Source organism: Lynx rufus, unplaced genomic scaffold (assembly GCF_022079265.1).
Source record: "Lynx rufus isolate CCGP_SWC_20201006 ecotype Redwood Valley unplaced genomic scaffold, mLynRuf1.p SCAF_9, whole genome shotgun sequence".
Classification (NCBI taxonomy): domain Eukaryota; kingdom Metazoa; phylum Chordata; class Mammalia; order Carnivora; family Felidae; genus Lynx; species Lynx rufus.
Genome location: NW_025814897.1, coordinates 110,406,523 through 110,430,928, shown reverse-complemented (window position 1 = coordinate 110,430,928; position 24,406 = coordinate 110,406,523). Strand labels below are relative to the sequence as shown.

Below are 24,406 nucleotides of genomic sequence, written 5' to 3'. Positions count from 1 at the left end.
AACTACTTCACTTCTAGGAATGATAAGAATATACTAGAAACACAGAAAAACAAATATATAATTAAGTTCACTGTGTTATCTTTAACGCCCCTAAAAGCGAATATAACCTAGTGCCCAATAACAGAAAAACGAGCAAATGAACTATAGAAGGTCACAGCGTAACTTTCACAAAAGTTTAGTGACATGGAAATGATCATAATAAATTTTGAAAGATATATAAAATTATATCAAGCATAATCTCAGCTACATAAAATACTTTTATGCATGGGAAAAAATTGGAAGATATGCTAAAATGGTGATGCTGGTTAAGTCAGGGATTATGAGTTACCTTCTTGTATTTTTCACCACCAGCCTTTGTAACTTTTATCCCTGGGTGGGGGGAAATCCTCTTAAAAATATTGATTCTATCAAAGTAGAGGGAAGAAAGCAAGAACACTAATAAAGAAGTCATCACTATTATATTCAAAAGACTGATCAGTATGGAAAAAGGTAAACAAAATTTTACCCATGGGAAAATCCCATTTGAACTTTTCTCAAGTCCTTTGTATTATCCCTATATTTAATTACAATTCTAGAGTACAACTAGCCAATAAACTATTTTTAGAATTTAATAGCATATAAAAAAGCATTATACACCCAAAGGAACTTCTTCTTTTCAGAAACTGAATAGAGACTATTTCACAGCTAAGCCAGTGTTTCTGGTTTAAAATCCCGTGGCAATGAACCTATCAGATGCTTGTGAAATGAACAGACACATTTTGATTCAAACAGACATGTGTCAGCTTGTGATTCTACTCCCATTAGAGCTTTAGCAGAAGCCAATGAATTTTATTAATATAGGCAGGTACACATAATCATTCAAATGATTATAATAGAACAAGATTGAGAAATTTTAGCCAATAGTTGTTTTCAGATGGGTCTTAAAACTAAGTCTTTCATCAAATAGCTAGGTAATTAGAAAACTCTCAACCTATGAAAAATGAGAGAAGGCTGTTCTTACAGGGGGGAAGGCTGAGAGTCATAGAGATGTGCTATCTCCCCACACCTAAAACCATCACACACACGTGACCATGGCTTAGAAATTCCTATTCTACTTTTACCCAGTGGAGTTCTTTGGCTCACACCTGGTACAAAGTTGGCACAAGTATGGGGCACCTGGGTGGCATAGTCGGTTGAGTGCCTTGACTTCGGCTCAGGTCATCATCCTGCAGTTTGTGAGTTGGAACCTGGCATCGGGGCTCTCTGTTGTCAGCACAGAGCCTATTTCAGATCTTCTGTCCCACCCTCCCTCTGGCCCTCCCTCACTGGTTCTCTCTCTCAAAATAAATACACTTAAAGAAAAAAAAAGATGGCACAAGTATCAAGAGAGGCTGTCCTGAATGGGCTATTACAATGGCCACATGGATTCCATAAAAGGAGAAAAGAAGTATAATTTATTTATTTAGAATTATAAAAACCTTTAGTAAGGCTTTGTACGGAATTTTTACAATGCCCCTTTTTTTTTTTTTTAATTAAACTCTACACCCAATGTGGAGCTCAAACTCACAATCCAGAGATCAAAAGTCACATGCTCTACCAACTGAATCAGGCACCCTCAGAATTTTTAAAATATAGAATCTAGAATAATTCTGTACCACATATGAAGAACTGGTAAAAAAAAAAAAAAAAAAAAGTAAAGAAGAAAATAGGTATCTCCAAATGTGTCCCCCATAACATAATGCTAGGGACAGTTCCTAGTATTTTCATAAATGACATAGAAGACAACATGGGGTAACAATACAAACAGAGGGAGATAAATTGAGAAAGAGCTCACAAGCCAAGTGAATGAATGTTGTATAATTAGCCTTTCACTTGGGCAAGTGTAAGGGAGAAGGCCTAGAGAATAATACATATAATAATTAATCTGAACTAGTTTTATCCAATAAAAAGTCACCCAAATCTATGCTGACACCTTATTACATTAGCCAAGAATCTCTGGTAGGGTTGTTCATAAAGTACTCTCCAAAAGTGGTAAATTAAATACTACCACAGATGTAAAGATTAATATAAATAAATCAAAATTGTATTTTTACCTCTGTATAAAACCATGGTATTCTCTCCCAGTCAATGGCACCACCCATCAACCAACAACTAAAGCCAAGAACCCAGAAGTCACCCTCCTCTCCAAGAACATCGAATGAGATCACCAAGTCCCATCAACTCTGTGTCAAAATACCTTGACTCAGTCTAGCCTCTACCTCCATTCTTGATACCAAACCTCTAGTTATCATTTCTTTCTAAACTATTATAATAGATTCTTAAGGCGCCTGGGTGGTTCAGTTGGTTAAGCGTCAAACTTTTGATACCTCGTGAGTTCGAGCCCTGCATTGGGCTCTGTGCTTACGGCACAGAGCTGGCTTGGGATTCTGTCTCTCCTCTCTGCGCCTCACCTGTTTGTGCTCTCTCTCTTAAAATAAATAAATAAACTTAAAAAAACAATAAAAGTTAACTATAATAGTAGATTCTTATTTCATTCCCTTGCCTCTGCAATTTTTCCGCTACCAGCCTATCCTCCACAACACCCTCCAAGGGCAATCTCTCTAAAACAAAAGCATCATCAGGCCTCTTCCACATTTACAGTTCCTCTAACATCTTCCCATTTCCAATTGAATAAAGTACATACAACATTACAGGATTGACTTTTTGCATCGCAGATTCCCTCCCATCCTTATGTTCCAATAACTCTAAACTACTGGCAATGCTCTTTTGAGCTTGTAACGCTGTCTCATATGCATTTGCCTCTGGACATGCTGCTTCCTCTACTTGGAATTTCCTTCCTTGCCCTCTGACATGCTTGGACCATACTTAATGTTCCAATACCCAACTTAGTAGTTTCCTTCTCATTCTCTCCTTTCTCTTGCCTCTATACTTTGTACTTCCTAAATTTCATTTATCACAGTATAGCATAATTATTTGTTTATATGGCTCTTATCAGACTATGAGAGGTTACAAGATATTCATTTCTATATACGCAGTACATTCATTAAGCACCAACAGTATGCCTGACAATGTTTGTTAAATAAATGAGCACAAAGCCAAAAAGAACAAAACTTCTGAACCTATAATTCCTGTAGTTTTAATAACCACACTAAAAAATAGTTAACAGGTAGAAAAAGATGTGGAGAAAAGGCAATTATAATAATTAAAGAAAAAAAAGCAACTTCCATGTAAGGAAAGACTAAATAGGCTTCTTCAATTTAGAAAGTCTGAGATGTTTTATAACTAAAGGTACAAAAAGAAAACGGGACGATACTGTTTACTAAATCCTGAAAGCATGCAACCAGGCAGCAACACAGTATCTTAAAAGGAGTTCTTTTTAGGAATTCCATTTCTAAAAAATTCCCTTTATTTAACAGAGAATAAATTTAAACTCAAGGTATTCAGCCAAAACAATGGTGGAAGTGGGCCACATATGAAGCACTTAGCATGATGCCAAGCACAAAATTTACATCTGAGATATACTATTACATGGTTTCTATCAGTAAAGTGTGCAACTCCCTCTACAGGAAGTCAATGAATACCAACAATAAGCACTTTTCAGTCCACAACAACCTGTCGCAGGTAACACTGAGGCAGACGTTTATTGCTAAGAAAGCACCTTGGTAATCACTATATTGTACACCTGAAACTAATTTAACACTGTTAACTATACTAGAATTAAAATAAATAAAATAAGCTCCTTGGTATAGAAAGTGAATGAGCATGTACACCTGCTACAGCAAAAAAGCAACCTCTACTTTTTGATATTATTCTTATTCTGCTATACCATTCACTCAAGTCTGCCTAATTAAGGCCTGTACTTTATCTTTCCTTCCTTTAACCAATCATGGAGAAGTTTCCACTGACAGAAAGCCATGCGTGTGTGCTAGGTGCATATATAAAGATATAAATACATACATACACACACACACACACACACACATTTCGCTTTTGCTAGCAGCATTAAGCAGCAGTCTTCAAATACTTCTGGACTGCCTCTCATTCAAAGACACTCTGGCTATACAGCTATGATCAGTAGCTTAGAAAAATGTCCAAAATTCAACATATGAAGAAAAGTTTTTGTTTTTTTTCTTTAAAAAATTTTTAATGTTTATTTTTGAGAGAGAAAGAGAAAGAGAGAGAGAAATCATGAGCAGGGAAGGGGCATAGAGAGGCAGAGACAGAATCCGAAGCAGGCTCCAGGCTCCGAGTTGTCAGCACAGAGCCTGACGCGGGGCTCGAACTCATCAGCTATGAGATCATGACCTGAGCCAAAGTTGGATGCTCAACCGACTGAGCCACCCAGGCACCCTGAGAAAAGTTAAAACTTTTTTTTAAACTTATTTTTAAAAAAATAACTTTAAGGGGCACCTGGGTGGCTCAGTTGGTTGAGCGTCTGACTTCGGGTCAGGTCATGATCTCAGAGTTCGTGGGTTCAAGCCCTGCATCTGGCTCTGTGCTGACAGCTCAGAGCCTGGAGCCTGCTTCAGATTCTGTGTCTCCTTCTCCCTTTGCCCCTCCCCCATTCGTGTTCTGTCGCTTTCTCAAAAATAAGTGAGCATTAAAAAAAAATTCTTTTAAATAACTTTAAGCTATGAAGCTTAAATTACAGTAACTATAATTTTTTTTTTGAACATGCAGAAAACAAACTAAAATAATTCCACTGGTTCTCAAACTTTACCATCTACCAGAATCACCTGGTGGGCTTATTGAACCCAGAGTGTCTGATTCAATAAGTTTGGGGTAGGACCTGAGAATGTATTTCTAACAAGCTCCCAGATGATGTGGTCAGGAGCACTTTGAAAACAACTAGTTTAAACAATTAGAACTGAAAAAGACCTCGCAGATGAATAACATAAAGCCTGAACAACTACCACAGTCTTTCTGATTACCAATCTAAGGTTCTTTCCATTGTTAGGGTTCAGCTATTATGTTATAAATATTTCATGTATCTTTAGGAAGTGCAATTTTGTCCAATTCAACAGACATTTTTCTGAACACTTATATAAGACATGATCCTTGCCTTAAAGAAGTCTACTCTAGCTGGATGAAAAGAGACTCACTGTCAAATAATTACAACCCAAAGTGACTGGTCCCACAACAGAAATGCATGTAATGTGCCTCAGGAATGTAACGGAGGAGAACTCCAGAGAAGACTATCTGGGGACTTTGGAGGGTAATTAGGAGCGTACCAGGAGGACAGAACGGGGTGGGAGGGAGAGCATTTTAGAGATGCACATTCACAGAAAAAAAAAAAAAAAAATCTATCAAGCACCTACTGTGGACCAGACACCGTACTAAGTATGGGGATAGAACAGTGAGAAAAGGTATGGTAGTAGCCTTTAATGAGGCTTACAATCTGAAAGGGAAACAAACAATAATTCAAGTAAACATAAAGTCGCAATTTTGATAAGTGTTATGCGTAAGAGATATTTTATGAGAATGTATAACAGGAAGATCTAGTCAAAGAAATGCTTCCCTACAAAAAGGGTCTGAAGGATGGTACCTTGGCATTCTATACAACATGTTCAAACCTTTGTGCGTAAGAATGTTTGTAGACACTATTACTGTTAAGTGAACACTGTGTCTCCTTTCAAAGTTCAAAGGAGGGATATTGGTAGGCTACTACTCAACTCTACAAGACAAAAAGACTGTCAATTAGCTTCTTCACACTGCCTGGCAATGACTATGAATACTCATGCCCATTATCTAGGAAACCCATTTCCCAATATCAACAAACAGGGGAACTTTACTAATTATGAAAATAGCCTGGCGAACACAGTATAAGAGCAAGGGTAACCAGATGGTCTTAAGAAATGAGTAGTGTGTTCCTTCTTTCTCTATCCAGTGACCATAACAAGTGAAGCAATCAGACATGGCAAATTCTTGTTCCTTGTCTCCCTTCTCTTTGATTCTGTTCTAAACATCACCCTCCTCATAACTGTGAGCACTCAACCACAGAATGGAATAGATTAATTTTATTACATTATGCTTTGTCTTCATAAAAAGTTAACCAACCAGCAATATGAGTCTTAATGATGTAAACAGTACTATGCTATGTATATGCCAGGGAAACCATGCCCTGTCCTCATGGAGCATACAATATAGACATAATTAAATTTTCTACCTTGGGGGCGCCTGGGTGGCTCAGTTGGTTGAGCAACCAACTTCAGCTCAGGTCATCATCTCACAGTTTGTGGGTTCAAGCCCCGCGTTGGGCTCTGTGCTGACAGCTCGGAACCTAGAGCCTGCTTCAGATTCTATGTCTCCCTCTCTCTCTGCCCCTCTCCAACTTGTGCTGTCTCTGTCTCTGTCTCTCTCTCAAAAGTAAGTAAACATAAAAAAATTTCTATCTTGTACGCAGTTAGACATCATGAGAGATACGGAAAAAATTATGAGGATTCAAGAAAGAGGTTTCCTTCTACACACAGGACTAAGGAAGAGTATCACAAATGAGCTTTAGAAGATGAGAACTAAAGGGGCACCTGGGTGGCTCCATCGGTTAAGTATCTGACTCCTGATTTCAACTCAGGCGTGATTTCAGGGTCGAGACTGAGTCCCGCACTGGGTTCCATGCTGAGCATGGAGCCTGCTTAGGATTCTAGAAAGAAAGAAAGACAGACAGAAAGAGAAAAAGGATAAACTTTACCTTTAAAAAAAAAAATGAGAACTAGGGTAGAGACAGGGAGACAAAATAGCACAAGTGTGTGGAAAAAAACAAGAAGGTAGCTTGGTTTGGCTGGAACGTATATAAGTTAAGAGTAGCTAATAAGACTATAGTCAATTAGGGCCTGAATATCAGGCTAAGGAGTTTGTGCCTACAATGGCAAACGCTTAAGTTAACCAAGCACTTATAAACAATTTCCAAAAAGTAAGTTTTATTTTCACTAATTCCACACATGAAAAATTAAAGTTCCCAGGGGTGCTTGGCTGGCTCAGTCGTAGAGCATACAACTCTTGATCATAGGATCATTGAGTTCAAGCCTCGCATGGGGGGTAGAGTTTACTTAATAAAAAATAAAAATAATAATAAAGAAATGAAGTTAAAAAAAGGTAAGTTTAATAAGCTGAAATTCAAAGCCAGGTCACATGAACCAAAGCCTAGTGTCCCTCCCATACCACCAGTGACTACAGAATGGGAAAGCTACAGAGAATAGGAACAACACGATCAGAACCTTGGAGCATAAACATTAAGAAATGACGGAGGGACACCTGGCTGGCTGGCTCAGTCAGTAGAGCATCTGACTCTTAACCTTAGAGTCATGAATTCAAGCTCTACATTGGGCGTGAAGTCTACTTAAAAAATAAATAAATAAAATTAAAATTTTTTTAATTTAGGGGTTCCTGAGTGGCTCAGTCGGTTAAGCGTCTGACTTCGGCTCAGGTCATGATCTCACGGTTCGTGAGTTCAGGCCCCGCGTTGGGCTCTGTGCTGATGGCTTGGAGCCTGGAGCCTGCCTCAGATTCTGTGTCTCCCTCTGTCTGTCCCTCTGCTGCTTGCACTCTGTCTCTCACATTGTCTCAAAAATAAATAAACATTAAAACAAATTAAAAAAAAATTTTTTTTTTAATTTAAATGGCAGTGGGAACTATCAAACAATGAATACTAGTAATTCATCGGGTCTTAGCTACTGATTAAACATGAGGGATAACAGACAAAGGAGTAATAGTTGATAACACCATTAAAAAAAAAAAAAAGCAGTGGTCTCTTCCATCTTAAAATATAACACACAAAAACCTAAGAGAGCCTTCTCTGGATCCTACACTTTAACTTGTAGCTACAACCTGCTCCCCTTCTCTCTTCACAGCCAATGTCTCTAAATGTCTCTTCTTTCATGATGTTTAATGTAACATTTATCTGATGTGTTCTCCCAAATGCCACTGAAACCCGTTTAGTCACCATTAACCTCTATGTTGCCAAATCCAATGAAAATCTCAGCCTCTGGGTAGCATCCACCTCACTTGACCACTGCCCTCCTCTTTTTTTACATTCTCAGTATGAAATGTTGTTTATGTAGCCCCTTCTTCTGTCATTTTCCTGACCTATAAAATTGAAATAAAAGCACCTTCTTCATAGTTATGAGCATTAAGTGAGTAAAAATACACTAATGCTTAACACGGTGCTTGATGAACAGTACCACAGTTTCCTGTCTTCCAAGATACCAGTCTCTCTTGATTTTCCTCATACTTTTCTGCACACCCCTACCCCCCGCAATACCTTTGTAAGCTTACTCCACGTCTACCCAACTTCATTGACCATACCTATGCCAACGAGACACAACAAACCCTTCCTGTGGCCCAGAACCAGTTACCTACTCAACAGTTCTACCAGATGTCTCATAGGTATCTCACATTCAATCTATCCAAACTTACTCAAAACTGAGCTTATGTTCTTCCCTTCTATCTCCAGCCCTGCCCTTCCTTCAGTGTGCCCTATCTTGATAAAAGGACTACACCACAAGCCATTCACATGAGAAAACCTTGAGAGGCATGTTTACAGGTACCCCCTTAAACTCACCCTCCCATGTATCCAAGGAACCAAAGTCCTATGATTCTATTTTCTAAATATTCCATAACCTCCTGAATTCCACTGCTCACATTCGCAACTATATTGCCGTCTTACCTCAACCACTGTAGTAGCCTCCTACTTGGCGTCATCAAATCCATTCTCCCTCCCTCCCTGATCCCTTCCCTATCCTGCAGCTGTTTATCAGTCCACCCATATTAGTCCTCTGATAAACTTCTGCCTTCCCACCATCTTCAAGATAAAGCCTTACTTGACCTGACCCCTGACTATCTTGTCAAGATTTTAACTCTCTCCTCCATCTACTTCTTTGCACTACACTAGCCTTTTTGGTCTTGCTTGGTTGGTAGGTTCTTCAAACACATCAGATTCCTTCCAATCTCAGGGTTTCTGCATATGCTAATGACTTCCTTTTTGACTGGTTACCTCTTACCCTTCCGGTCTCAGTTTTACTTTTTAAGTTTACTTACTTTTGGGCAGTGGGGGGAGGTAGGGGCAGAGAAAGAGGGAGACCAAGGATCCAAAGCCGGTTCCATGCTGACAGTGGAGAGCCCAACACATGAACCGCGAGATCATGACCTGAACTGAAGTCGGGCGCTTATGCCCAACTGAGCCATCCAGGAGCCCCCAGGTCTCAGTTTTAAAGGCTTTCTCAGGAAAAGTGTTCTCTGATGCCTCCTCCCACTCCTGAAGTTTAGATTAGGTCACCTTATTATATATTCTCACTGCATCCTATATTTACCTTTGTAGTCCTTTGCATAACTATAATTGACATTACTAGCAGAAATATTTAATTACTGACTTCCCCACCGGACTGTAAGCTTCATGACAAAAGGACCATGCCTGTCTTGCTCATCACTGTATCCCAGTGTCTTTGTTTGGTGTCTGACACAAAGTTATAATATTTTCTCATTCATACCACAGGATTTTACATTAGCTGGTCCCTCTACCCAGAGCTCTTTTGACACAGATTTGGTCCCCTAAGCCCTTGAACTTCACAAGAATGACTCCACACATCCTTCAAGTCTCAGTCACAAAATGCCATCTTCTCAGGGAGCCTTTAGTGATCATCTAATCTCAAGGAGCAATCCTTACCCTAGTAAGTACAGATGACCCTTGAACGACATGGGTTTGAACTGCATGGGTTCACCTACATGCAGATTTTTTCTGATCAACATAGCACAGTATTGTAGATGTATTTTCTCTTCCTTATGATTTTCTTTACATTTTCTCTAACTTACTTTATCATAAGAATACAACAGGGGTGCCTGGGTGGTTGGTTCAGTTGGTTGAGCGTCTTAATTTCAGCTTAGGTCATGAGCTCACAGTTCGTGGGATCGAGCCCTGCAGGGTCTGCACTGGTAGCATGGAGTCTGCTTGGGATTCTCTCTCTCTGCCCCCACTCCTGCTCATATTCACATGCATGCGTGTGCACACTGTCTCTCAAAATAAACATTTAAAAAGAGAATACAACATATATATAACATACAAAACTTATGTTAATTGACTATTTATGTTGCAGGAAGGCTTCCAGTCAAAATAGGCTATTACGACTTAAGTGTTTGGGGAGTCACAAGTTACACACGGATTTTCAACTGTGCAGAGGGTCACTGCCCCTAGCCCCCATGTTGTCCCAGGCTCAACTGTATTTCATCAACTTCTTAATTTCTTCAAAGCAATCAGCACTATCTGAAAGCACAGTATTTGGAAGTTCTAAAAAGTAAGGCCCAAGTAGCTGGCACAGTGAAAGCACTGAACAAACATTTATGCGAATGAATCTCCTGAATGAGAAAAGATTACCTGGGGAACACCCAAAGTTCAGCAACAAAACATATACAAACTGTCCTTCAACAAAGTAGAAAAAGAAGCAGTACAGTTTAGAAGGCTTGGTAGCCAGACTGCCCACTTTGGATCCGGACTCTTACTCTTGTTGGCTGGATAACCTAACCTCAGACAAGTTACTTAATTGTACTTGCCTCAGTTTCCAAACCAGAAAATGGGAATCACAGAACCTATCTCAAAGGGTTGCTGAGAATTAAGTCAGTTATATGTGTAAAGTGCAGCACCAAGCACACAGTATGCACTCAATTAATGTGTACTATTATCCATCAGATCGGACTTTTTCCTACCTTGTTTTAAATACACAGGGTGACTTTTCCTTTATCTTATCCACTCAAAAAGGCTCACCATGTTTTTTTTTTGTTGTTGTTCACCACACAACTCCAAGGGCACCTTTCAGATAGATTCAGATATCTGAATGGCACCTTTGGGAATTGTGCAACATGGTAGCACCATCCTCAAGTTCTGGCAACCCCCTCCCCCTGGATTATGATGATCAGAAGATAAAGATGATCAAAAGACACAAGAAACAGAGAAGTACTTTGGAAACTATGAAAGTACTATACAGTACTATTTATGAATCTACATTCTCTTGAAGTCACTGTCAGGAACAAGAGTGTGTTGGCCAGATTACTGCCCTGACAGGAAAGAGTTCCTAGCTTCCATGATCCATGGATATAAAGAGATGGATTAAGATTGGGGCTACCCTGAATTCACACTGAGGGCCACAACCAGCTCATGAAGTTGTTTCTTAAGAATGGTCACAGGGTATTGAGCTACAGGGCAATTCATTATATTTCAATATTTGCTCACATCAATACCACAGCTTTTATCTCATTTTTCTATCCTTCAAAGAGAATATCAAAAGGAAATTTCTTGTTGTAACTTAATTATTGATCTCAAGACAGTGCATACTTACTTACTTTGGTTATCCAAATAAGCTGATTTCAAGATAAATTAAAAGGAGTATTAAATCGGCACCTGGGTTGAGGATTTTCCATAACCATTTAGTTTTTGACAATTGACAACAAAACCCTTCATACTTACTTTGGGCAAAGCCCTAGGGAAACGCAGTTTGAGAAGGCTTTTGAAATGTTGTGTTAGACTTAAAACTCTTAAGATTAACAGCAGAAAATCAGGATGGAAACATAGAACCTATCTACTGGATATTTCTCTTTAAATCAGGGTTTTCAATCTCACACTGTTGACATTCTGGACTAGATAACCCTCCTCTGTGGGGGGTTGAGCTGTGCGTTTAGGATATTTTAACAGCATCCTTGGCCTCTACTCACTAGAATACCAGTAGTACTTCCCTAATCTGACAATCAAAAATGTCTCCAGGGGCACCTGGGTGGCTCAGCTGGTTAAGCATCCAACTTCAGCTCAGGTCATGATCTCACAGTTCATGGGTTCAAGCCCCATGTCAGGCTCTGTGCTGACACCTCCTTGGAGCCTAGAGCCTGCTTCAGATTCTGTGTCCCCCTCTCTCTCTGACCCTCCCCTGCCCACACTCTGTCTCTCTCTCTCAAAAATAAATAAACATTAAAAAAAAATGTCTCCTGATATTGCCAAATATCCCAAAGAGGCAAACTCACACCCAGTCGAGAACCCTTGCTTTAAGTAATCTGTTCCAATTTTCTAAAACATCTACCCAATATTTTCTCCTCTCCCTTTCAAAACTCCTTCCTTTGGGGCACCTGGGTGGCTCAGTCGGTTGAGCTTCCGACTTCGGCTCAGGTCAAGATCTCACGGTCTGTGAGTTCGAGCCCCGTGTCTGGCTCTGTGCTGACAGCTCAGAGCCTGGAGCCTGCTTCAGATTCTGTGTCTCCCTCTCTCTCTGACCCTCCCCCACTCATGCTCTGTCTCTCTCTCAAAAATAAATACACATTAAAAAAAATTTAAAGGGGCGCCTGGGTGGCTCAGTCGGTTGAGCGTCCGACTTCGGCTCAGGTCATGATCTCGCAGTTCATGAGTTCAAGCCCCATGTCGGGCCCTGGTGCTGACAGCTCAGAGCCTGGAGCCTGCTTTAGATTCTGTGTCCCCCTTTCTTACCACCCCACCCCTGCTTGTGCTCTGTCTCTCTCTGTCTTTCAAAAATGAATAAACATAAAAAAAAATTAAAAAAAAATTTTTAAACTCCTTCCTGATCTTCCTAATAACCCAGACTTAATCCCAGGGTCCACCTTAATTCTTCATTCGCCTCCCAAATCCTCAGAAATCCCTAAGTACAATTCCCTCTATGACAGGTCAGTTCTCTTGTCGAAACAGCTGGTGATTAAGATGATACTGAAACTCGGCACTTGTGATCCCCAATCAAGCACTTTTTTCCATCATAACATGCTGCTAGCCATCAGTCACCAAGTTTTGTGAGTCCTTCATTTTTCCTCCCTTTCTATTTCTATTAACTATTCTCCAGAACAGTGGTTCTCAAACTTCTGCATGTATCAGAATCTCCTGGCCTGTTAAAGCACAAATTGCTGGGCCCCAACACAGGGTTTCTAATACAGTAAATACAGAGCAGGGTCCCCCAAATTTGCATTTCTAACATGTTCCCAGATACCCAGATAATGCTGATGCTGCTGGTGAGGGAACCACACTTGGAGAACCACTGCCCTAGAGCTCAGATACCCATCACCTTAAGAGGTAACTTATTTCAATATTCTTTCGGACACATCCCAGACCTGAAACTGCAAAAATATTACTCCTAAAACACCACTTTGATCAAATTGCTATTTGATTAAAAACAAACCACAACTTCCAATGGCTCTCTATGGTCCATACCTGGCCTTCATAATTGTTTAAAGTATGTTCCCAACATTATGAACAGTGCCTCCCAAAACAAATCTACTTTAGTCCTATGAATCTAATGAGCATCCTCAGGATAGGCCTAATAAGTGTCCCACTCCATAGTAAAGCTTATGCTGTCTTTACCTCCTGTAAGGCCACCCTCTTCCCTCCTCCTCTCTACCTACCTGAAGGAGGCCTTCACCACTGTATCTGCCAAAACCACTCGCTTGGTCACTATCTGCTGCCTTCTATCTTTATGGTTTAAGTTTTTACCAAGTACTCACAGATAGAGAAAACCCCCAAGAACCTAAAATTTAAAACAGAAAACAATGATATGAGTGACATGCATAAATAAAAGGCTTGACATACACACAAACTGCACAAATACTGCTGTTTTAATAGATCAAGTGCAATAAGCTCAAAGTTCACAAAAAGAATGTGCCAACTTTAGCTAAACATGATAAAACACTGACTGTCAAATATTTGTAGCTATCTCATTTAGGATGTTAGGATCTGTGAGGGAAGAAATTTTAAAAGCAGTTTCAAAAAACGAGAAAGTACTTAGTCTGCAACTTTCTACAACAGGAGTGGCTATCATTTGTTTTCTGTATGAGATAACACTGCTAGAAAGATGACAAGGTGTGACACAAGAAACATGGGGTTCAAGGTCTGGTTCCATTCCTCACCAACTTTGTGATCTTGGCCAAGTCACAGGCTAAAGGTTCCATTTCCATTAAAAAAAAAAAAAAGTTTAAAACTATACCATCTACCTTATAGGCAGTTTTGAGAATTAAATAAGGTAATGTATATGAAAGAACTCAGCCTAGTATGTGGCTCATAAATGCTTACTGAATTCTAACATTTGTTGACATAAAAGCACAAAGCAACAATATAGGATTATTCCAAAAATGAGATTACACAGAGCAAATCAATGAAAACTACAGTCAAGGATGTCCACTTCCCAAGAAGAAAAAAAAAATTTTTTTAACGTTTATTTATTTTGAGAGAGCGAGCAAGCAGGCGAGGGGCAGAGGGAGAGAGAGAATCACAAGCAGGCTCCATGCACAGAGCCTGACCATGGGGCTTGATCTCATGATCCATGAGATCGTGACTTGAGCCAAAATCAAGAGTTGGATGCTTAACTGACTGACCCACCCAGGCGCCCCCAAGAAGAAAAATTTTGCAGGACATAAAATAATGCCATGTCTCTCTGAATGGTATACAGTAAATATATCAATTCTTTGGCTTAATGATCAAAACCAAAACTTGAGAATAACACAAACACCATCACTTGCAACTTTGCAACTTTAAGGCTATCTAAAAGCCAGCTAAAACCTTGAAATAGATGATTTAGGACAGGATTAGAGGTAGGAGAACTTAAAATTCAGAATGAGCTTTTAAAGTTAACATTTTTTCATTTGTAATGGCCCAAACACTATAAATATGTAAATATGTTCATCTGGGATGTGTGCTAAGCATATACGATATATATACATATATTACATATATATACATGCACATATATATGTATGTGTATATATATCATATCTGTATATATATCGTCATAGCTTAAAGCTTCTGGTTCAAGGTGCCTGGGTGGCTCAGTTGATTAAGCATCTCACTCTTGATATCAGCTTAGGTCATGATCTCATGGTTGTGAGATTGAGCCTCACGTCCATGCTCAGCGTGGAGCCTGCTTGGGATTCTCTCTATCCCTCTACCACTCATTCTCTCTCTCAAAAGTAGCTTCTGGTTCTATGTACACTGCAAGACATACCCAGGTATTTGGCTCATCCCCAGTCACCAAATTATCCTCCATTCCAGTGGCTTATTCCTAGCACTCAAGAAATTGGTAGCAAAGAAAAGTATTTATCAGGGCTTTCAACAACATCAACAAATACTTATTGAGCCCTTTCTGTGTTGTAGACGGAGTACTTTCTCTTTTTTTTGAGGCTACTTATTGAGCACTTTCTATGTGTAAGGCACTATTTGAAGCATCCAGTATATACCATAAACAAAAAGAAAGTCTCAACTCTCAAGGAGCATATACTCCAAAGGAGAGAGATGCACAAACAAACAAACAAGTATGGTACTGATTAGTGCTCAGCAAAATAAAACAAGAGAAAGTGATAGGGCTTAAATACAGTCCTCATTATGTGTCCCTAAAATATAGCTTACTGTGGAAGACTGATGCATAAGAATAAAGAATTAGCTCCCTCATTATTTGCATTTTGAATCACCCAAAAAATGGGCAACAAGTTTTTCCTACATCATCAGTAAGGAGGCTGCAACACTCGGAACAATGTACTCCTCCACCAACACAGTTGAAGGTTATAAGTCTAATGAAATAATTATAAGTAAGCAAATTCAACAATTTAGATCGTCTTAATTTTTTTTCCAGTTGTTAACAGTATGATACTTTCATGCTAGGAAAAAAAATGGCTTAAAACTAGGATTTTATTTTGCCTAGTCCATTCTTGGTCAGAATAGACCTTAGTGTGGTCAGAAAGACCACTCACTCAGAGTAGGACTGTTTGCAAAAGGGATGATCTGGTAACTGCTGCTGAATCTGGGAAGACAATTTTTAAGGGTACCCCAAAGAATGGTGAGAATATCACTAGGGCTTCAGTGCCCCCAGTTTCTTACAAAAGATAAATGATTTAGCTGTTTCGAAGAAAACCGTATGTTGGGAACGTTAACAGTACTGAACATCCAATAGTATAAGAACATCCTTTAGAATATCTCTTAATGTCATCATCAAGATTGACAAGCAAACTGAATTCTCAAGTAAATCGACAACTCCTTCTTCAGATAACACCACTAGACTTAGGCGAATTCAGGAGGAAAAATATTCAGGTTACATAATTTCTTTTACCAGGAAGTATACTGTCTTCACTTTCTTTTACAATGATTTAGGTGTCCGTTTGTTTCTACAATTGCCTTTGGCAGAAGCTAATGAATTTTTTCCATACTAAATGTAACAATGTGTACAAAATATTATACACGTTGAAGGCACATATCATAATCCAGTGTATTAAAATATTTAACAAGGGCCATCTCTTCCAATAAAAATGGAAAAAGTCCCATGTTAAAGTGATACTACATAGCATAGAAATCTTAAGCATTTAAATGCACATTATTTTGCCCTTGATTTTCTATACAATAATAAGGATTGCTCTGGATTGGTATGATTTTAGAAACCTGAAAGATCATTATAATTGCTAAGGATTTAACTTAACATTTTAGATTAAGAAACTGTAAGGTATTATACTGAACATTCTCTACAAATAAATACTTAAATATACACGAACAGTAACAAACATCCAAAACTGCTCCAACACTTTGGCTCGTGAAATCAAATGGGAAAAAAAAAAGTTCCATCTTCAGTACTTGTCAATATTTCTCAATAAGGTTCTCCATCTAAATTTACCAGAAACATAGAAATAAATCCTCTTTACCTCAGGACAACCAAATACCCACCCATCGCCAACACTGAAGCTTCTATCCCTCTCACTGGATTACCCTTTCAAGTGTATCAATTTGCCTTAGAGATCTATCTGGCTTTGTTCTAGGAATCTATACACAAAACTACTAATCTTCTCATTAAAAAACAAAACAAAACAAAACAAAACAAAACAAAACAATGTCTTGCTTAGGAATAATCAAACATTGTTCGCCCACCCTTGTCATTTCCTACTCTGCAAAACAAGCATTCTCGCTCCAGAAAGTAGAGCGAATATCCCAAATGTACTACATACACACCATCTTCAAAGGTACAATTTCTCTTCCACATGTAATAGTAAACAGATTGGCAAAAGGCATGCCATTTTTTTTTAAACGAGCTGTTTCTGACTTTAAAAAATGACAAAGAGGGGGCGCCTGGGTGGCGCAGTCGGTTGAGCGTCCGACTTCAGCCAGGTCACGATCTTGCGGTCCATGAGTTCAAGCCCCACGTCAGGCTCTGGGCTGATGGCTCAGAGCCTGGAGCCTGTTTCCGATTCTGTGTCTCCCTCTCTCTCTGCCCCTCCCCCGTTCATGCTCTGTCTCTCTCTGTCCCAAAAATAAACGTTGAAAAAAAAAAAATGACAAAGAGGACACAAACATAATCAAAACTTGTCAAATTCAGCCTATGCACTTGAGAAATAGCTATATCATCAGCAAAAAGCACTGATATGATCTATTGTTAGATCATTACTATTAACAGCATTCTTACTAATAAAAATACCACTTTTTTTTCTTAAAGATAGGTAAAAGGTCCAAAATACAAAAAAGTCATTCCAAAATGAGTCTAGACTCAGGCTTTTAATACTGGTATTCTGTTTTCTCTCTCAAGAGGCTACTTTGAAGGTATATCACAGAGGGATGCCTATTTAGGTTTTGTCCCCTAAAACAACATGGAAGTAACATTTAAAAACACTATAATCAATGTACCAGATAATTCCATTCAATTTGACAAATATATATTATACGAGACCATGAAAATTTTAATCACTAAGCCAAATAAGTAAACCTGTCATTTGTCTCTTTCAAACTTTATCCTCTATGACCAACAGCTGCAAAACAAAAATAAGTTCTACACTTTAGCCTAAAGACAAGGTGTTAAAAAATAGTTAACTACTATAAAAATCAGCCTTTATAGCCTTAAAATTCCTCGAGTAAGATCTAACTTAATCAATGTTGGATCAATAGGAGCACTCACCAGAGAGAGAGAGAGAGAGAGAGAGAGAGAGAGAGAGAGAGAGAGACATGAAGTTCAGTAGGCAAACTTGTCACTCAAATAAGCTGCCAACATGCTCTCACATCAAAAATTATGGTATAGAAGGGATTTACACTTCAGATATAATTTGGTCATGTAATCTTAGAAAGGAAAATACATGGGACGCCTGGGTGGCTCAGCTGGTTAAGCATCCGACTTCAGCTCAGATCATGATCTCACAGTTAGTGAGTCTGAGCCTTGCGCCGCAGGGCTCTGTGCGGACAGTGAGGAGCCTGGAGCCTGCTTCGGATTCTGCGTCTCCCTCTCTCTCTGCCCCTCCCGTGTGTGTGCGAGCTCTCTCTAAAATACGTGAACATTTAAAAAAACTAAAAAAAAAGGAAAACAGACATCAGTCACTCTAAACTTCAGAATTATCACCCAAGATTCTAAATAAGAGCCCCCAAAATACCTGATGTACCCTCTTATACAACACTGCTACAATAGCACATGAACCAAAAGAAAAAATATGCTAGATAAGGAAAGGATTAATGTGTGCAACAGGTAGCACTTTATGATTTAAAAAAAAAAAACAACAAAAAAAAAAACTTGCCAGGACAAAAGTCACAGATTCCTTGGATCTCCTTACCGCTACCTCCCTATCTTAAAAATGTTAAAAAATGTGAAGAACTTTTGCTAGCTGAAGAAAAGGCTCTTCCTTTGAATGACTGGATCCCAAGATCCAAGATCCCTCAGGTATTTATGTAACAGCTCAACAATTCTTACAGGCCTGACATGATACAAATGAATTCCCCATATAGAGCTGGGAATAATCACCTGGGAAGAGAATTTTGCAGCATCCTTTCTTCCACGTTCCCAAAGCTTAAGAAATGTCAAAACAAAAACCAATCCTTAGCACACAAAATTTCACTACTGATACACGTAGTTTATTTCTAAAAGCTAAAGAAATGCATTCTCAATACACGAATTGGGAGACAAGAGGCAAATCTCTGAAATAAGACTTGCCAGAACATACGCCTGCTAGATATACTTGCCAATGCACTCCACACCTTTGTAAGAGTCACACTTAAAAAAAGAAAAAGTAGCCTTTTCTCAAAAAGAGTGGAGATCATCAGAAGATAGATTATAGAATCACTCTTTCCCCCCCCCCCCAAATTCAGTCTAAAATGCAGACCTAAAGAAGACCACCACAAATTCCTTCAGTAATCTTCTAGGTCTTTCAGTTTACCAAAATTCACACAGTACAGACAATTCTTTGGTTTTCCCCAAACCTTACTCTACAGACACAATTCAAATTTCTGAAATATATGGTGAGAATATTAATAAAGTTCTCTTTCACTAAGAAATACCAAAATCAAATTCTTAAACTCCAGTAGGGAAACCCTGAAAGTAGGTCTTAAAGCAGCAAGCATTCATATGCACACACAAGGAAATTCCCTCCAAATCATTACTAAGTAAAAATTTCTTTCAACAAGATGCATCTCATATTTCCCTCCCAAAAATACAAAACACAGAACTTTTGGTATTCCACATTTTCACTCAGTCCCCACCAACCCTCTAAACCTATCAGTATTACTTGTGTGTTAAAAAATAAAAATAAAAATCCATAGTTCTACTCCCCAGCTCAAAGCCACAAATCCTGACACACCATAATCTACAAAATAATATAGAACTATCCTTCCTCAGTTTCGCCCCTAAGATTTACATTCTAATCTAACTTAATCAGATTACGTATCAGTATTGCAAAATTAGTAATCCTTGTCACGTTGTAATCCACAAAATCCTTTGATTTACAATAGTTTGTATAGAAACTAAGACTACATATACAAGTCCATTTCCAAACAGGATGAGTATTAAGGCTCTAACTGCTTGGCCTAAAAACCAAATGAATATACCTTCTTTCCTCTGGTACACAGAAAAGCCACCTGAAAAGTTTTAATGATAGTAGGTTCACAAATAGAAACAAAATAGTTATTGTGCTTCAAAATTGAACAAAAAAAAAAAAAAAGAGGATAAAATACTAACCAATCTCTGGCTGTAACGAATCCTTTCTTCTTCGGGTTCCATCTCTCACTCTTCTGTTGAAATTACTGTAAAGAAACCACTCCAGGGCTGCCTTCCTCTTCCTCCTTAGGAACCAGATTGCAACACTAAAGAATAATGATATGAGCAGAGATGAGAACTCATCCTCAAACTCAAGCTTTCTTTCAGAGAAGGAAGATTTAAGATACGTGTAAGTTAAAGGCTGACAAATCTGGTTCCTGTTCATCAGTCTGAGACCCCTCTGCTCTCGGGCAAGTGGTTCCATGTCATGACCAACATTAATCACATTACAACTGTCCGAGGCCTAGGCAAAAGGAGGTGATGCTGGTTTCAGTTCCTGGTGGATGGGCCACACCACTGTTTCTCCCCACAGGACTACAATAAGCAAGCCTCCCCTTGATGGCAGCGATAGCAAAAAAAAAAAAAAAAAAAAAAGAGGTGGGGGGAGACTTTTATCTGTAGAGAGCTGACCAGGTGAAGCAGGCACTGAACTAATCCAGATCCCAATCAAATTAGTTCTCTCTCAATGGTAATTAGAAACTAAAGGGGGGGGGGGGGGAGAAAAAGGGCAGACTACATAAAAAGAGGACAAGAAATCAGGATTTATAAAGAAAGATTCCAAAACAATTTCCCATACCCCTCTAGCAAAGCCGTACACAATCGTCGCCTTCCTTCCCAGACTCCCTGGATATTTTCATTCCCAAACCAACACTCCACCCCAACCAAGATGTGTACAACTCCGAAACAAATTCAAGAGAGTTGCATATCAGGTTCAAAAATTCCATTAGATCCTTTGGGATAAAGTAATAAAATGAGCGAATCCATCCAGAGAAATAAGTAAAATACATCTTTTCCAAAAATTACGACCGGTTTGCACCACGGTCGATCTACAATACCAAGAAAGGTTTCTCTTTTTTCTAAATATTCTCAAGGATAATGGCTTCCATAGGGAACGCAGATTTTTTTTCTCCTTTTTGTAACTACATTACAGCCACGTTAATAGCATCCTTTCAAAACTGCTCCAAGACCAGAGGACCCAATGACACAGTTTGCAAGAGCAGTTGGTGGCAGAGCCCTCCTAGAGGAAGCCCTTGTCCCAAGTCGGGAGGGAAAGAAACCGTGTTTGCACCCCCTGGGCGAGTGTCGCCCGGGACTGAGAGCAGCCAGGGCCGGCCAGGAAAATGGCAAATCTCGCCGGGATCCCCGAAAGGAAAGGCGTTTCAATGGTTCGCCCATCGGAAAAAGAAATAGAAACTTTACATTAAGACTTTAGATACCACGGTGAACCAAACTTCCAGGAGGGGGGGGGGGGCGCGGAGGGGGAATCTCACCGGGGATTTTGCTCGTGAGTTCTTGTCCAAGTGAGAAGTAAAAGATTCCAAAAACTGAGAGGAAAAATTAAATCCCAAACGTCGTCTTCGGTTTTTTCCGTGGATCAACCCACTATCCAGAGAGGGTCAGGGCGACCCGGAAAAGAGGAAACAGTTGCTGAATCAAACCTCCTCTTCAGGCTTCGGAGACCAGCAGTCGGAGGCGTCAGGAGAGGGGAGCGCGACCCCTCGGCGCCGAGCCCGGGGCGCCCCCGCCTCCCCCGGGCCAGCGGTCAGCAGCCCGAGCCCGAGCCCCGAGCCAGCCCCGGCCGCGGGGAGCGCCCTCTTCGCCGTGCCCTAGGCAAGCAGCCGCCCGGCCGCCTCCGGAGCCCAGGAGCGGCGGCCGATCAGCTGAGACCGGCCGGCCCGAGGTTCCCCGCGCCGCCCCGGCCCCCCGGAACGCGGGCCCCGGCCCCGGGGGGCGGAGAGGGCGGGAGCGGCGCGGCGCGCCGGGCTGGGGGCCCGGGCTCCCCTCGCGTCTCCCCCTCAGCCGGGGCTCCGCGCTGCGGGACGAGCCCCCGGCTACTCCCCAGTCGCAGAGGAGGGACTCCGGGGGATGGGCCCCCTGGCGTTGCCCCTCCTCCCGGAGCGCCCCCTGCCCAGGATAGACGGAGCGGCGACAGGCCCAGCCGCTGGGAAGGTGCTCTGCGAGCCGCAGCCTCCGCCGCCGCCGCCGCTGCCGCCGGGGAGGGGTGTTGTTTCCCTCACACAGGAGGAGCCGCTGAAGCAGCCGCCGCCATTTTGAACCCGTCAGACTCTCACATACACACAGCTCCGCGGCGCACTGCGCAGGCGCCGCCCCCCCACCCCTCCTCCGGCTCGCCTCCACCCCCACCCCCCCTCCAAGCCTCCCTTCGTTTCTTACCGCTCTCCAGGGCGCACGTGAACGCGCACGCGTCACTCCCCTCTAACGCGGACACTCCGCGGCGCGCGCACGCGCGGATGCGTCGGCCTCGAATCGCCCGCGCCCGACGACGCCGACGCGGCTCCCCGCCCCCCTTCGCGTCAGCCCGCCCGCCCTCCCGCCGGCCCACCGCCCCCGCTCCCCGAGGGCCTTCTTCCTGGGCTCGGGCCCGACCTGCTGCTCGCGCCTGCGCGCAGGCCAGGATCCTCCTCCGCGCGCGCCCTCCCCTCCCACACGCCCTCGCTCGAACACACAGACTTCGCCTCTGTGACCCCGCCCCTTGCCGGCCAGCTGCGCCGGCGGCCCTCCCCCACCTCTCCCGGGAGGGTGGTGACCCCCCCCGACCCCCCACAAAGCACAACCAACCCCCCCCCCAAGCAGTAGGGAGAAGCGCCCCATTCCCTTTCAACCGCCCTCTGCCCCAGTCGGCCCGTCACAGTCACACAACCTGAAGGCCAGGCGGCCTGGGCCAGAGCAGCCGTTGCCCGCCTCAAAGCGGGGGTCTCCCGGGGTCAGGCTGCTGGGCCCGGCCGGTCCGACCTCGGCGCCGTGTTCGGGCCTGTCCAGGGCGAGGGGCCGCAGAGAAGGGGCGCCTTTGCGCTGGCTGCCCTCCCCTCGCCCGCCGGCCAGTGGGCCGAGGACGGCCTGCCCGCCATCCCCGGGCAGGCCCCAGCGCCCCCGCCGCGGGGCCCGTTCGCCCCCGGCTCGGGGTCTCCTCGGTGCAGCGGCTCGGCCCCGCCTCACCCACTCCTCGCCGCTCCGAAGGGGCAGGAAACGGGAGTAGCATGTCTGTCCTGGGCTCGGCTCCCCCGGGGGAGCTCCAGGCGCTTGACAAGGGCGTCCACAGGTACCAGGCGCGGGAGTGGTCTCCGCGACGGCCCGGGGGCGGCGGCGGCCGGCGCGCCCACTGCGGGCCCGAGGCGCCCGGGGAGGTGGCCCTGGAAGCCCCCGCTCCTCGGCCACGCTCAGGTTTCCGCAGCGCCGGTGCCCCCCGGCGCCCCGGGTGGGACGTGACCCCGCCCCCGGCGAGTCGGGGCGCCCCCACGGAGGGGTGCGCGGGTCGCCCCGGCCCCCGGGCCGACCCCGCCGCCCCGGGCCGCGGCGGGCGCGGGAGGCCCGGCCGGGAAGATGTCTCCTCTCGGTGCGCGCAGCTTCGCGCGAGGGTCAGCGACGGGGCAGCGGCCGCCCGAGCCGCGCCGGCCCTGCCCACGAACAGGCTCCCGCAGCTCGACAGCTGCCCGACGGGCTAGCAGGCTGGGGACGTCGACGGAGCCCGGCCAGAGGTATCTGAGCAACGCCATGCGAGCAGCCCAACCGCGATCAGGGCATTTCCCCAGCCAATCTCGTGCTTTGGGGCCCGTTTAAATTATAAATCCCATAAAGGACCGTGGCTTGGGCGTTACGCATCCGGGTCGGCACTGTTGGCTGCACTACACTCTTGCCGAGAGGTGTCACACAGATCTTTTTCTCCCTGCCTTGGGTTCCCACTCTTTAACCTCTGATTCCTGGGATCCGGGGATGCAGGGCAGGGGAGGAATGGAGTGAATCATATAACTTCTATAAACAGCCTTCAACTCTTTTAGGAAGATGATAAAGACAATTGAAATAATGATAGCTTCTATTTCTATTAAGATTTGAACTCTTGGGTAAAGGCACTATGTAAACCCAAGGTATTATTATTTATTACCACACGGTGCTTTTCTACATGCATACGTCGGGAGTTTTACAGACATTCTCTACTTTGTTTCACAGCATCCTTAGGAGTCAAGCAAACGTGCCTGGTAGTATTATACTCCTGTTAAAGATAGACAGTTGAAGTTTGGAAAGGTTAAACAGCTTGCCTAATTACTCTAACGGAGAGGAGTCCAGCGCTCTGCGATAGCAGACCGCAACATCTCACAACAAAATGAAAGGTTTGTTAGCACGCTTGGGGTGATGAGCACCGAGTGGTGTGTGGAATTCTAGAATCACCGTACGGTACACCTGAAACTTAGACTGTATGTTAACTGGGATTAAAATTAAAATTAAAAAAAAAAAGATTTGTTAATATGGCCTTACCCTCTTGCATTCCAGTCACTGGGAAATATTCTTTATACTGATACCAGTTTTTGTTCAGACTTCTTAGATTTTCAGGAGCACGGATGTGAAGATCTTCACCAAAACTTTATCAGGTCCAAAGCCTTTTTAAGTCTTTCAGACTACAGTAA

General features: G+C 42.6%; 2 protein-coding genes across 3 annotated transcripts in view; both read right to left on the bottom strand.

Annotated features, from left to right (window-relative positions):
- KDM2A (lysine demethylase 2A) overlaps nucleotides 1-21,565 on the bottom strand; it is a 113,798-nt gene extending 92,233 nt beyond the window's left edge. The window contains exons 1-3 of one of the 2 annotated variants that reach the window (XM_047071524.1): nucleotides 21,257-21,565; nucleotides 19,908-20,032; nucleotides 13,354-13,475 (exon numbers count right to left, since the gene is read on the bottom strand). Coding sequence is in view for 1 of the 2 variants with exons in the window: in XM_047071523.1 (XP_046927479.1) it covers nucleotides 19,908-19,949 (42 nt within the window). In the remaining variant the exon portion in view is untranslated. The remainder of the gene's footprint in view (nucleotides 1-13,353; nucleotides 13,476-19,907; nucleotides 20,033-21,256) is intronic. The other variant, XM_047071523.1, reaches the window with a different exon arrangement.
- Nucleotides 21,462-22,986, bottom strand: LOC124506113 (translation initiation factor IF-2-like). Its single transcript, XM_047072101.1, has 3 exons — nucleotides 22,853-22,986; nucleotides 22,648-22,758; nucleotides 21,462-22,050 (listed from the first exon to the last, which is right to left on the bottom strand). Exons 1-3 carry the CDS (start codon nucleotides 22,984-22,986, stop codon nucleotides 21,462-21,464), a joined length of 834 nt encoding a protein of 277 aa, XP_046928057.1.
- Between the last annotated feature and the right edge of the window lie 1,420 nt (nucleotides 22,987-24,406).

What these genes read in the sequence shown, in the direction of transcription:
- LOC124506113 (XM_047072101.1), bottom strand. Translation starts at nt 22,986, where the DNA reads ATGCTACTCCCGTTTCCTGCCCCTTCGGAGCGGCGAGGAGTGGGTGAG. An exon ending in CTGGGGCCTGCCCGGGGATG is followed by an intron (nt 22,759 to 22,852) that starts GCGGGCAGGCCG and finishes CGCCCTGGACAG; the next exon opens with GCCCGAACACGGCGCCGAGG. An exon ending in CCAGGCCGCCTGGCCTTCAG is followed by an intron (nt 22,051 to 22,647) that starts GTTGTGTGACTG and finishes TGTATGTGAGAG; the next exon opens with TCTGACGGGTTCAAAATGGC.